The sequence below is a fragment of the Scyliorhinus canicula genome, chromosome 3 (genome assembly GCF_902713615.1).
Source record: "Scyliorhinus canicula chromosome 3, sScyCan1.1, whole genome shotgun sequence".
Lineage (NCBI taxonomy): Eukaryota > Metazoa > Chordata > Chondrichthyes > Carcharhiniformes > Scyliorhinidae > Scyliorhinus > Scyliorhinus canicula.
In genome coordinates this window covers 56327588-56342627 of record NC_052148.1, presented here as the reverse complement: position 1 = coordinate 56342627, position 15040 = coordinate 56327588, and the positions used below count along the sequence as shown (strand labels likewise).

The following is a 15040-nucleotide window of genomic DNA, read 5'->3' as shown; positions in this document are numbered from 1 at the left end:
GCAACAGTCAGCATTCTCCTGTCCCCTGTTTCAGCAAGGATAGGAGGAAGTGAGAGCGCCGTACGAAATAAATAAAACATATTAAGGAGTCTAACTTGCAGGACAACATTGCCCAACTCGAGAAAGGCGGTCAAATACAAACAGGGCGTGTGTATGGGAACTGGAAAGGCTCGACCGACATTGTCACAAAATGGGAAAATTCCTGGTATTTGTGTGCACACTGTATTGAGGGCGAGCCGGTGGAATTCGTGGGACTAATTAATGGGTTAAAGTTGGCCTACGGTTAACCAACTACACCTTAGTTTACCGGTTATTTATATGCATCTACCATATGAAATCGCCCCGTTTAAGGCAATTTGAAAATAACAATTTTAATTCTGCACCAATGTCAAGTCAGACTAGATTTGTTCTAACCCGTTGAGAACATTCCGGTGAGGTGCGGTGCTTTAAAAAGAAAAATCCTGTAGCTGGACATTTATTTTGGGGCAAGCTCATTCTGGTGTTTGAACATTCATGTGCACCTCGGTGTGGTCATGACTTTTCTGTCTGTAGTTCGAAGACGGTAACCTGTTTATTTTCACAGTGCTGCACACGATTGTATCCAAGATAACTACAGTAATATGCTCTAAGTAAAGTAGAACTGCTCATGATACTGTAAATGCAAAACTTTCTCTCATGTTTTAGTGGAGCTCTATGCGGTGTTAGCATCAATGTGTGAGCGAAGTATTGATTCAAATGTCTTTATATAGTCGCCAACAACTCGTCATGCCACTGAAACAAAATTCTCACAGAATTTAATAAGTAATTTAATATAGATGAACAATAGCAGGCGTGAGAAAAATATTTACAGACAAGAATCAATAAAATTCTTCAATTTCGCAATACAACATAGAATTGAGATCACCTCTTGAAAGCCCTGCTTTAACATCGCGGCAGGAACATAGATCAACCTTGCAGTTACTTAAACCAGCAAAAGAAAACGTATTCAATATAACTTCAATACTCATTTGTCTCTTTTGAAGCTGTGAAGGAAGTAAAACGTCTTTTTTAAGTACCGATACAAAAGTAGTACATTTACCGTTCATTGGATGTTAAAAAAAAAGAGTGCCACGTACATACAAAAGACTCGCATGTCCACTTTGACAGCCATGTAAGATATTCTATATCAACAGGATTTGGAAAGATATCAAATGCTTTCCATTTACGGATATGTTTAAATAAACAATTACTTTGCAATCCTCTTTCATTCTCCGATACTCGACCGTTCCTTCCAGGGTCTATCTGAACTACAAGAAGGGGGTTGTAGAGACTCTTTTCTGCTTGAACCGTTGTTGGTGGTGCTATTCATTATTTTACGGCCTACTGGGCCTTATAAATCAGCCAGCGTACATAGATTTGGCTGGCTGCTTCGTGTAAAAATCTTTAAAGAAATTGACCTCAAACTTGCAACAACAAAAAAAGGGCAGGATCTGAAGTAAGATGATTGGAGCAACTCCCTTGCGGAGCACGCTGAAAATGCAGACGGCGTGGCTTTATTATCTTGGCACTATTGAAACAGGCAAAGATCAGGTAAAAAAGTCCCTGGGCAAAATCACTGAGTTATACCCCCCCCCCCCCCTTTAATATATATATATTTAATGTATATATGTTTTCACTGCATTCTGTAAAACAACCTGAGCGATTTTAACAGCAGGGTTTATTTCATATTAATTGGCGGGACTTGGGCTTTGCTGGTGAGGCCACCTTAACTTATCCCTAATTTGATTGGGTGCCACCTCCAGCATCCCAGGGCTGGATAATGCCAGGCCATTCCCTCTCACCATCTGCCAGTTGATACCTATAAACATGTTCTTGTTGTCCAATACATTCATTCGGTTATTTGTAAAGGAAAGGTCCAACCTTTGGACAGAGGTTGGGCAAAAGACCCAACAAAGGCCCAAGCACTCCCCAGTCTACAATAAATGTTTACTACACGGAGGTACACGGAAAGTCATGAGCAGGTGGGTGGCACAGTGCTCGAATGGATTGGAGTTGTGTTCCACGAAGCGTCGCCGAGGCGTTGGGTACAAAAATGCACTTTGAAACATAAACCGAACAAGAATGAAAACGAAGGAATGACTTGGCACTTCAAACGCATCCCATTAAGAGGCACAGTGTGAAAGAGTCAGTTTGGTCAGGCCGTCGTTGTGCAGTTTGAACAACAGCTTGAATTCTGCCGGAAGCTGATGGGACTCTTGCCATTTGGTGGTGAATTTCGTCCCCTTTTTGTCATAGTAGTGATAGGGCAACTCCTTCCCCGTGTTGGGATCCCACGCGAAAGGCCAAAATCCGTACAGGTGAATCTCCTCGCAAATGGCAGAAGCCAATGTATACATCAGGATGCCTGTACTTAGGCGCTTTGGCGCCAATTGTTTAGTTTTCCAATATCTGTTCAATGGTAAAGCAACAAAAAGTTAAACAAAACAAATGTGCAATTAACAAAAACAATCTAGTGGATTTTTAAAATAATGAAAACTGCCCCCACACCGACTTGTCCTACAATTGATCTTCTACTCTTTTCTTTATGCCTCGATGCTACTTTATCTTCCACCGGTTTCCCTCTGTGTGTGTGAGTTGTTCCCAGACCGTCCCTTATCTTCCACATTCTTACATTTCCAGCATAGCTTTCTGTATGGGGTCCACTAAACGAATTATTTCTCTCTCTTAATATCCGATTGGAGTTTCAAAACTTTGATAATATTCCCCCCCCCCCCCCCCCTCCACCTCCTGCCCCCGCCGCTGTAACCCACCTTGGCTTCGTGTGGCGTGGATGAGGCCATGGTTTGGGAAGGAGTGGAAACTCAGAGTCTGAACCCGGATCCAGGACCAGGGTTACAAAGGGGGGAGGTGGTAGGGGCCCCTTAGCAGATCCAAAACATCCAAAACATTATTCTGAATCCATCATTCCAAATGTTCATGCACATTTCCAACAGGTGAATGATTTTCCTGACTTACGGTGCTAAAATAAATACTTAATAGTTTAATTAATCCCAATATTCAGAATTGAAGTTGTCTGTGAGAGAATAGCGGGCACACGAGTCATCTGGGCTGCGGGGGCGAGCAGTGGTTTGTCTTGTTCCCGGGAATGAAAGCTGGTGGGTGAATCCGGAATCAGAATCAAAAGGGCGGGGAGAATGTCCTCGGTGGTCCACGGCGGAGGCTAGAGATGAGGCGAGAAAGGTGATGAACCTTTCTCCAAGAATTGGAGCTGGAACAGGCTGTGCGGGAGGGACTGGAGTGAGGATAACCCTGAACTCAGGATGCTATGGAACATGTGGAGAAACACTTGAGCGATTGGCGGATAAAATGTCTTTTCCAGGTGCACGTCTCTGATCATTATTAACTTTAACATTTTAAAACGGTGGTCACTATGATATAAATGTCACTTTTCGGGGATAAACAGTGGGGCGAATAAAGAGTTTCCAGGCAGTTTTGCTCCTAGACTTCTGGCCCATGTGGGGTGGGAGATACATTTGGAAGGAATGCTTTTGAGCAAAGTTTCAGAGAAGACACGGGTTGAAGAAAGCGTGGAACCCGGAACCAATGAGGAACACGAGAAACAAAGAGAAAAGAACAGCAGGTTAAAACTCAACTTGCGTTGTCAGAATTATGCAATTGAATGCTATAATTGGAATCCCTGACTTGGGCCATTTTAGGAATATTTATTGAACCTTAGCATACTTACTTATTGATATGTTGCATTATATTCCCAGGCCAAGCCAATTGAACCTTCAGTTGGGCCCTGTGCTCTATAAAGAAATCTACCAACGTTCTTGTCACTGGAGCGGAAGTGTGGAAGAAAAAAGCGGGGATCCAGAGAATGGCTCCATCCAGCTTTTTGAGATTCAGGAAAAACTTGTTTCGATCTTGGATCGTTAGCAGGTTGTTGTAGTACTTTTCCAGGATGCTTGGGTTGAAGGTAGTGAGGTTGGTCTTTTTGCCGACATCTTTTTCGAAAGATTCAGTAGGGGCGAAATTGCAGCGGAACACGAAATCGGATTTATCGATGTCAGCTCCGCAATGGCTCCCGATGAGGATCCCACTATTCCCCACCACCGCACACGTGTTGTAGTGCATCTTTAAGATGGGCGGCACATCGGGGAGCAACGATCGGAAACTATTGCTGACGGAAAACACGTATTTGTGGTTGGAATAGTCATAATGCAGCAATTGTCCAACTCTCACGCTTTTCTTAACCAAGGTGAAATTTTTATAAATATCGACATAGCGACTGATGTCTTTTCTGAAACAAAAGTTAAATATAGAATGAGTTAATTCAGTTCACTCTCCAGAATGGATTTGAATTCAGATCGCACACTTCTAGGAGGCATTTCTCTGTAGGTTTGAACTGTTAGAGAAATAAATGGAATCAAGAAGGCCCGCAAGGGAGGAATAAATACATCCTGATTATTAAAACCCTTCCTTTTGAGAAGCTGTAACTTTGCAATATGCCTATTACTGATAGCGCAGTGAGACGTCCCATTCACACTCTTAATTGTATCTCTAATCGTGACTTGGAATAGTTTTACATAACTTTGTTCAACTTCTTTCATGAGGTTTGGGATGTCACTGGCAAAGTCAGCATCTATTGCCCATCCCTAATTTCCCTTGAGCTGAGTGGCTTGCGAGGCCATTTCAGCAGGCAGTTAAGTGTTAACCACACTGCTGTGGGTTTGGACCATGGCATGTAGACCAGACCAGGTAAAGCCGTCAGATTTCCTTCCCTAAAGGACATTGGTGAACCAGATGTGTTTACCACAATTGATAATGGTTTCATGGTCACCATTACTGAGATAGCTTTTAATTCTAGATCTATTCATTGTGTGGTTGTAGGATTTGAACCCATGTCCCCATGAGGTCTAGACATCTGGATTATTAGCCCAGTGACCGTACCCATCCCCCCCATAATGTACCAAAACCAGAAAATACTGGACAATCTCAGCCGGGCTGACAGCATCTGTGGACAGAGAAGGCAGCTAACGTTTCGAGTCTGGGCGACTCTTTGTCAAAGCATTCTCAAAACGTCAGCTCCCTTTTCTCACCACAAATGCTGTCAGCCTCGCTGAGATTGTTCAGTATTTTCTAATTTTGTTTCAGATTCCAGCATCCGCAGTAATTTGTTCTTATCTCCCATAATGAAGACTGCACCAGGAACAAAGAACAAAAGAACAAAGAAAAGTACAGCACAGGAACAGGTCCTTCGGCCCTCCAAGCCTGATTTTTTTAAAGACCTCCCCATTATAGGAGTGGTGGTGGGGGGCAGTGCAAGGAGCATGAGAACGGACTCTGCAACTTCTGAAAATATGAAATCAAGAGGGAAGAATTATATACACTTGGAACTTTACAGTTTGCAGAGCGACTTGCCTTTGTTTTAAATAAGAAGTTGTGTTGAAAGCCCACTTCATAGGTTTCCCACGAACATTGTCGTTAAGGCCACTTCCAGCTGGCAAAAAAGATGGATCCAGAAACTTCAACGAAAACTGTGACCTGCAGGAATAATGGCCACCAATGTTTAGAGCATTGCCTTGTGGGTTCATCCATGCCACTCGCCAATTTACACGGCTCGGTTGACGAAAGAGCTGTATTGGCTACAAACATTTGCCTGTTTATAATAAATAAGCGTTATTTCAATTTATTGATAGCATTTATTTGATCATTTCTGGGCACGTCCAGAAAGCGCATGCGCAGCAGACCCCCGCCCCCCCGACATCTTCCAAATAGACGCTTAAAGTTACTGATCAAACCAAGTTAGGGCTAAAAATTCGACAAATTGCTTTGTTCAAACGCCTCGAGCACTCGAAACTAGATCCTGCACCCCAGCAAACTGTTCTTGATATCTGAAAATATATCCCTGCCCTATTACTAGTATTTTTTGCAATTTAGTTCTTTCCGTTAGCAACTTTCAGCTGGGTCCTTCTGGGAGATCTCCCTTGTACAGTCCCCGCTGCTGCTGCCTCCCATGTAATAACGCCTTTTCATACAGGGCGAGTGTACCCTACAGATCCCATTGTCCAATTTGCTGCTGTTTCATCCTGAGAACCCCTCTCTAGTTTTTCCCAATTAAATGCCCGTTCCGTGTACGTGGAGGAAACCGAGGGAGGAACATGTTGCTCAGCTGAGGCAAGCTCCTCTTTCTGGAATTACTCACCCGTCTTCCCTTTGCATTCTGAACGCTCCTGTTTCTTTTAGATTTAGATTTATTGTCAGGTGTACCCAGGTACAACGAAGAGTATCATTCTGCGCACAGTCCAGGCAGGTCGTTCCTCCTGGCATCTTTGACTCTACCAGTTAACTAGATTATCCCAAGAAGGATATAAATATGGTTTAAATCCCCCAATTTTAATGTTAGGCATCGTGTATTACTTTTTCAAACTCAGTGAAGTTTCCTCCTCAGTCATGTTTTCTTTCTTCATTGTGGGGACTGCATCTCTTTAATCTTTCAGCTGATACTTGTGACTAATCTTGTTATTGCACCCACTACATCTGAAGAGGCGGAGCAAAGTTGTAACTGGTCGCATGTATGGTCTACATAGAAACATACATAGAAAACAGAAGCAGGAGGAGGCCATTCGGCCCCTCGAGCCTGCTCCGCCATTCATTACGATCATGGCTAATCATCAAGTTCAAAACCTTGATCCCACCTCCCCCCATATCCCTTTATCCCTTTAGCCACAAGAGCTATATCTAATTCCTTCTTGAAATTACCTAACGTTTTGGCTCCTGGTCTATGGACAGTACATGTATAATATACATATTTCTATAGCCTCAGCAGACATGGTTTCCACTGGCCAGTTAAATATCCTGAAGTCTTAATATATTTTATTTAAATTGCTTTTCTACATTGTTGAATCAATAGCCTACTCCTTTAGAACCTTCATGTATTCTGATACTTATTCTTTGGTTAGTATTTTCATTCCCATTCTGCTTACCCATCCTTTTACCGAAGTACTGCTCTGGGTTCTCCTGATTTTCAGTTCTATTTGCAACTTCTTGTTGTTTAGTGACTTTCTGAGAGTCTAAATAAATGGTATTTTCCAGAATTCCACTACCTAGTTGATTTGCAACAAAGTCGGGATGGATCCAGGAGATTTATCAATTAGGATCTCCTCTGCTCAATCCAGGCTAACTGCTTCTTATGCACCTTTTGCTATATAGGTACTTCTCCAGCCAACGCCTTCTATTTTTTTCCCTATCCTAACACATGGTGGGTGGACCTACAGTGATCAGGTCAGATTTGATCCCTCTTTTTCAAATATGCATAGCAGATTTACTAGCTTCCAATTCTGAAATGTCCTTAGTTGTAATGATTCTTTGACATTCCTTTTCGTTTCCTGGTGTGCTCTCTTTGTAGCAGTTATGCAGATGTGGAGATACTTGCAAGTGTCAATATGTTGACCCCGGAATCCATGTTTCATGCCTACATGACAACAGTGACTACATTACAAAAGTAGAGTGTTTCACTGGCTGACAACACGTTGGGACGCCCTGAGATTGTAAAACATGTTAGATGCAAGTCTTTCTTATGAGGGGCTTTTGAAATGCATGGTGTTCCATTTTAGTTGGCTCAATGACAATGGATTCAATATTATCTATTGCATTTCTACTTTTGACAATGCCCAATAGAACTCATCACCTATCCTGCTAATCGAATTGTTAGTTTTAAATTTGCTTGATTTTACATTGGATCGTGTCCCTGACCTCGGTAAAATATATATCTGTAGTTGAATCTTCTCGTTTACTTAAGAGTAAGAGTAAGAATTGTCATAATTCTGACCCATTGTGCATTCTTTGCCCCTCAATTGGTTGCTATGCCTTCAATCATTGTGGCCCCAAGCACTGAAATCCTCCACTGTACCTCCTACCTTTGATGACTCTTAAATCCTACCTCCTTGACCAAGCTGTGAGACACTCATGGCAGTGTCTCCTTTTGCTCCATGTCAATTTGTGTTTGATTACTTTCTTGAGAAACATACTGGGATGTTTTGCGACATAAAAGGCGCTATACAAATGCAAGTTGCTATCTGTGTTAAAGAACCTTCATATAAATAAATATCGTGAACTAACTGGCTTGGACAAACAACGTTTTAAAGGTTGCACTGTAACATCTCAATTCCAGAAACTGTAAGAATCACCAACCTCAACCCCCGGCCCTTACGTGACCCCCCCCCCCCCCCCCCCCCCCACACACACACACCTCCCCATTCCAAACTTCTGATTATTTACAGGAACATTTAGAACAGATGTCCCTTGATGTTTTTGTACAGAATAGGAGAATCCCCTACAGAGCTGAAGGAGACCATTCGACCCATCGAATTTGCACGGACCACCCGACACAGACTCAATCCCCGCCCTATCCCTTTAACCCCACCTAACCTTTGGACACTTAGAAGCCGAAGAATACCGGCACAAAGTTCTGCTGTCTAGGTTTTTAAAACCTCAATTTTGGTAATAGGTCTTAAGAAAGGCATGGAGTAGATAGTTTGGGAATTGAAAGGCAAAGGAATTAATTACACCTTTGGATGGGCATTACAAAAAAAGGCACAGATTCCTTGTTTTTTTTGAAAGGAAGATGGTCATTTGGTTATGACGCTCCCCAATCTAGCTCTGCATCTCGTCTTCAGATTTGAATGTCAAGTCAGTTTTGCACAAATTTCCTAAGCGTGCCGGCTCCTGCCTGCTGATGCCAGCAACGCTGCAGTCTTTGCACAACACAGATGTTATTTGTTTTAGAGATATAAGGGTGGGCGTATTTGATGGTATGATATTTGTCATCACAGTGAATCCTAGACAATTACAATTTAGTTATACACACACATGCAGCAACAGCTCCGACTGAAGCATTTGCCTCCCCTCCACCCCCCCCCCCCCCCCACACCTTAAAGGAGGAATGACGGTGCTGTGGGAAATAATCAATGCCCCAGGAACAGCGGGAGCGAGGGATGCAGCACCGCCAGGCCCCGCGAGGACCACTGTGCGGATAACAAAGCGACAGGCAGCTGCACATCATTCTGCAATGGACTACAATCCATTTATGCTGCAAACATCTGGTCTAGCCTCCCCCACGGCGTGGAGGCGGGGTATATAGGTCTAAAATATGCCGATTCCATAGTGGTGCCTGAAGGTGGTGGCGGGAGGGGGGGGGGGGGGGGCAGACTGAACATGTCAGCATCACGACACGCACCCAGATGCTGCCCGCTCGCGAGGGCGCGCGGGCCCTGCGTGCTCCTCTCACACAACACCATTATTACTGACTGAAAAATAAATAATAAAGGGTTGGTTTTCTTTGCTTTGAAGGCTGAAGTCAATCGATTGGGCCGCAAGGCGGGCACCGGGGCTGCAAACTGACAAAACGTCTAATTTTTTTTCCAACAGATTCTGTTGACTTTGATCTCAGGCATGTTAAAAAAAATAATTCTACACTTACCGAAATCCACTGTGTAACATATAGAGCCGAGGGCCGGCTGAACCGAGATATCTCGGGGTGGAGAAGAGGTTGTCCTTTTTGAGTGAGACATAGCTGATCAATGATAGAATAAGCAGAGCGACGCTTAACATCACCAAACCCAGCACACTCGCCATGCGAACCATTCTGCAAATCCTCATAGTGCAAACACCTCAACAGTAAAACGACACCAGGCCCATATCTTTTCGTTTATCTTAACAGGAGAGGGAGAGAGAGAGAGAAACAAAAGGAAGAAAAGTAAGTCGGTTATATTGTTCTGCTTTTATATGTGAAATAAAAATGGACGGAGTCAAAATTCTGCAATGCAGAGATGGTAGGTGGTTGCGTTGGTGATACGTCGCGTTGCTCTGTGATACCCCCACACTCCACATGCACACTGCACCAGCGCAGCCTCCATCCATTCCCCGGCTGCAGGCTGAATGTGACTGGAATAGGCTTTCTCCACTTACCCGGCAAGCTTAAGGCTTTTATTAATGAACCCTTAGTAAATGCCTGAGTGCGTTTCAATAAAAAAAAGAGCAGCAGGGATATGTGTGTTGTTACTTGACTTATATTGACTGCATTTAGAAAAAAAAACAATTAGACCTGCCACATGGGGAATAAAGAGACAGATATTTTGGTCGGGGTGGTGATGGTGTTGGGGGACGGGGAGGGTATGGGTGGGGGCTAATGAATAGCAATTATGCATTTGATAGGCAGCAAAGAAGACCTGTAAACATATCTTCAAGAAGCGGACACTTAGGGAAATGGGCAGACCGGTGGCAGATGCTAGTAAATGAAAGTCTTTATTTTAATATAAGGAGGAACAGTGAATGGGAGTGCACACTTTAATGACAACTTGTTGAAGAGGTACATAAACGCCGGAAATCTGAAATAAAAGTGGATAATGCTGGATACACTCAGCAGGTCTGGTAGCATCTCTGGAGAGAGAGTTAACTTTTCGAGTCCACGTGACTCTTCTTCAGAGCTGACGTGTTATGCAAGTTTTTTGTGGGGTATGTGGAACATTCCTTGTTCCAGTCCTACTCAGACCTCCTCCCACCATTCTTTTTCAATTGCATTGATAGCTGTATCAGTGTTGCTTCATGCTTTTGTCTGAACCTGGAAAAATTGATCAATTTTGCTTTAAAATCCACCTCTTATCTTCACATGGTCCATCTCTTTTTTTAAATATAAATTTAGTGTTCCCAATTTTTTTTCCCAATTAAGGGGCAATTTAGCAATCCACCTGACCGACACATCTTTGGACTGAGAGAGGAAAGCGGAGCACCTGGAGAAAACCCATGCAGACACAGAAAGAATGTACAAACTCCACACAGCCAGTGACTCGAGGCCGGAATTGAACCCGGGGCCCTGGTGCGGTGTGGCAGCTGTGCCAACCACTGTGCCACCCTGCCGCCCCACTTCTGGTGATAGACTGACCACCAATATTCATGACAAGCCCATCGACCCCATGGCTGCCTTAACTTCAGCTCCTCACACCCTGCTTCTGTCAGGACTTCATCCCATTTTCCCAGTTTCTTTACCTCTGTTCCATCTGGTCCAATGATGCCATCTTCAAAAACAGTGCTTCTGACATGTCTGCCTTTTCCCTCAAACAAAGGTTCGCACTCACTGTGGTTGAAAGGGTGCTCAACTGTGTTTGACCCATTGCCACACCTCTGCCCTCATCCCTTCCCCATCCTCCCAGAACCATGATAGGCTCCTTCTCATGGCTCCTTCCCCTGCAATCACAGAAGGTGCATCATCTACCCCTTTACCTTCTCCTTCCTGCATTAAACGTTGGTTAAGCTATAGCTGGAGTACCATGTGCAGTTCTGGTCACCTCTCTATTGGCAGGACGTGATTGCATTGGAGAGAGTGCAAAGGTGATTCACCAGAATGCTCATCAGGAGCTATGAAGAGAGGCTGGATGGGCTCAAGATATTTTCTTTAGAGAAGAGAAGGCTGCGGGTGGACCTGCTTGAGGGATATAAGAAATTTGAGGGATAAGGACAGGGCAGGTAGGAAGCAGCTGCTTCCTTTAGTTCAAGGGTCAATAATGAGAGGGCATAAATTTAAGTGAGGGGATTTGAGGAAAATATTTTTCACCCAGAGGGTGGTGAGAGTTTTCTTTTCCTCTGCTTTTCCTTCACACTATTTTCCTCAAATCCTTTTCCTCAAAGGCCTTTTTCAGTCAGATGCCGAGAATGTGGAAGCTCCGGCGGCATCACTCTGACTCTCACCAGCACTAGCTCAGATATTATTCACTCGATTAAAAGAGGTGTCTATGTGTGGTGACTCACTGGGCACATAGCGAGCAGCTAGGGCATTGGGATAGGGCATCACAGATGCCAGCTAATTTACAAAGGTAGAGAAGAGGCAGAGGTTGAACAGATGAACAGCTGAAGAGGTTACCATGGCAAGTGAAGGACCAAAGGCTTGGCAGTTAGAAGTTTGAAAGTGCAGCTATAAATAATTTAACAGAGAGTTTTTAACAGGGTGGTGTAGAGGAAATGGGTATAGGAAATGGGCAGACGATATCAATGTTGAAGCATGCAAGTGATTGTTGTTGACAGACTGTTTGCTTTCCTCTACCTTTGTTGTCCTTGTCTACATCTTTCTTCTTTTATGATTATTACCCTGGTTTAGCACACTGGGCTAAATAGCTGGCTTGTAATGCAGAACAAGGCAGTAGCGCGGGTTCAATTCCCATATCAGTCTCCCCGAACAGGCACCAGAATGTGGCGACTAGAGACTTTTCACAGTAACTTCATTGAAGCCTACTTGTGACAATAAGCGATTAATGTTATTATTATTACCCTTGGTGTGGTCAAAATATTCACTCCATTCAATATGAAAAACACAGACTAGATTGTGTCTGGTACTATAGAGTGTATCTGGTACTATAGAGTGTATCTGGTACTATAGAGTGTGTCTGGTAGTCAACTGTAATCAATCTACAACAAGGCCAGGCTTGACCACTAAGGTACCTGTCTCCTCTGCCATATCTTCTCATTATTTAGTTACACGGGAAAGCAAAATGATCAACATTCTCCTTAAACCCTTTTATCATGCCCCTTTCTCATTCACTTCCAACAATTAGTGTGAGGAGTAGGGCTGAGATTGAGACAATCTGTTTAACTTCCTCGTCTACATTCCCATTTTTCCCTTGTCCACCCATCTACTCCAACCTGAGACCATGCCTGTCTTTAATTTCCCTATACAAGCTGACATTATAAAAAGCTCTCCTCCTCTAGTACTCTCCCCTCTCTTTCAGAACTGCTTTCATCACTCCGCTCCTCACAAAACTCACCCATTACCTTAATGTAGTCTTTGAAACAATGACCACGCCATCCTCTTTCAATGTTTCAATACATTCTTACGAGGGCATCTGCAGCCGTAGCCTATCTTCCCAACCTCCACTGTTGCCTCTGGCATCCCCAACAATCCGTCCTTAGTCTTTCAACCTCTCCAGTACAAGCTTCCCATTGGAAATATCAGCCAAAGACATGGGCTTGATTTTTAATGTCCTCTGCTTTGTGGAGATTGAATGGTTAAAGGGCCATGGGGGAGGGGGAGGGGGGGAAGGGAATTAAAATGGGACCAGTGACTTACTGCCTCTGATCCTACTACAATCCTACAATCTTAACCTGTTCTTTGAAGCAAATGAGCAGAACATCCACAGCAATGATGCAGGGTCAATCTTCAAATAAGCTGATTGGATCTGATGATAAGACACGATGATTGCAGATCTGAAATCACAGCTGAAGGTCAGAACGGGGAAGCAGTTACAGGTTTCATATCAAGCCAGACCTATCAGGTGCTGGATTGTGGCCCAGCGAGGTCAATGTAATAATCTTTCTAGGAGAATGGAGTGATCAACAGGGTTGAAGGAATGGATAGACTGATAAGGGATGGATAATAAGTCACAGTTTCAGTAAAATAAGTGTGAACGGTGCCATGGAGGTCTTGTCAACCATGCCCACATGTTCTGGGCCTGCCCTAGACTTGTGGGGTTCGGGACAGCCTTCGTTGAGACAATGTCAAAGGTTGGGGGGGGGGGGGGGTGAGGGTGGAGCCAAGCCTGAGAGTGGCAGCCTTCGAGGTGTCAGACCAGCCAAAACTACATATGGAGAAGAGAGCCGATGCCCTGGCTTTTACTTCCTTAATCGCCCGCCGGAGAATCCTGCTCGGCTGGTGATCAGGAGCTGGCAAACCTGTTGGAATTTCTCCACCTGGAGAAGATTAAGTACACCATTCGAGGGTTAGATAAGGGCTTCCACAAAGCATAAGTCTATTCGTCAGCCTGTTCCAGGACCTGTTCAAAGCCAATAGCGAATAGGAGGGGAAGGATGAACCAACGAGGGCAGACAGGACCACACAGAACAGAAAGGAACAAGGGTGGGGTGGGGCAGGAAGGACGAATCCAGAGAGGTATCAGGAGGGGATACTGGGAAAGCGTGAGGGGGGCACAGAGAGCCCCTGCCAACAAAGCCATAGGGGCAACAGCAACAATTCCAAAATGAAAGAAACCGGACAACACACATGGCGGAAGAAGGGGCCAAAATGGAGCCCGTTTAATAGTAGAGGGTGGAGGGCCGATGAAAGGAGAACATATAAATTGTACATAAGAACCATCTCATTCTGTAAATATTATGTGTTTTATATGTCTAATTGTCAAATTGTTAAAACTGGAAAATTTTAATAAAAATATTTTTTTAAAATATGTTGGCGGACTTAGCCAGAGCCAATTTGATGCTGGAGCATTCTGATGCGACAGAATCCTTGTTACAAACAGTCCTGGGAGCACCCAGGTATCTGAGAGGACCTTCCAGTGGCAGAGCATGTTAAATGGGGAAAATCCACCTGATCTGAGGAAGTCTCCTGAGCATAGCAGCAAAGTATCCTGGCAAGTGTGATTCAACTGTATGTGCAGCCCGACAGAATTTTGGCACCCAAATTTTTGAAAAGTGTCAAGCATATGCTTGGGCAAATGAAATAGGCAAGTGAGAATGAGAGGGCAGAGATTTAACATAATTAGTAAAAGAATTAAAGGTACACGAGGAAAAACCTTTCTGCACAGCGAGTGTTTAGGGTCTGGAATGCACTACCTGAGTGTGTTGTGCAGGCAGGTTCAATCAAAGCATTCAAAATTAAATTAGACTGTTATCTGAAAAGGAAGTTAAAAACAAATTACTGCCGATGCTGGAATCTGAACCAAAAATAAAAATTACTGGACAATTTCAGCAGGTCTGAGAGCATCTGTGGAGAGAGGAGCATACGTTTCGAGTCTCAATGACTCTTTCTCAAAGCATTCTCGAAACCTTAAGTCCCTTCTCTCTCAACGGATGCTGTCAGACCCACTGAGATTGTCCAGCATTTTCTGTCTTGTATCTGAAAAGGAAGAATGTGTAGGGTTACAGGGAGAAGGCAGAGGAATGCACTCGGTGAAATTCCCATTCATAGAGGTGGTGCAGAAATGATGGACTGAATGGTCGCTTTCTGCGCTCTAACAGTTCTGTAATTCTGTGAAGCAATAGCTTTATTCGACTTGTG

The 15040-nt window shown here is 43.9% G+C and overlaps 1 protein-coding gene across 1 annotated transcript; it reads right to left on the bottom strand.

Annotated features, from left to right (window-relative positions):
• Positions 1-782: 782 nt before the first annotated feature.
• On the bottom strand, positions 783-9924 carry st8sia3 (ST8 alpha-N-acetyl-neuraminide alpha-2,8-sialyltransferase 3). The gene is made up of 4 exons (XM_038790565.1): positions 9464-9924; positions 5404-5526; positions 3725-4282; positions 783-2427 (listed from the first exon to the last, which is right to left on the bottom strand). The coding sequence occupies exons 1-4, from the start codon at positions 9640-9642 to the stop codon at positions 2142-2144; spliced, it is 1146 nt and encodes a 381-aa protein (XP_038646493.1). The 5' UTR covers positions 9643-9924; the 3' UTR covers positions 783-2141.
• Positions 9925-15040: the final 5116 nt, after the last annotated feature.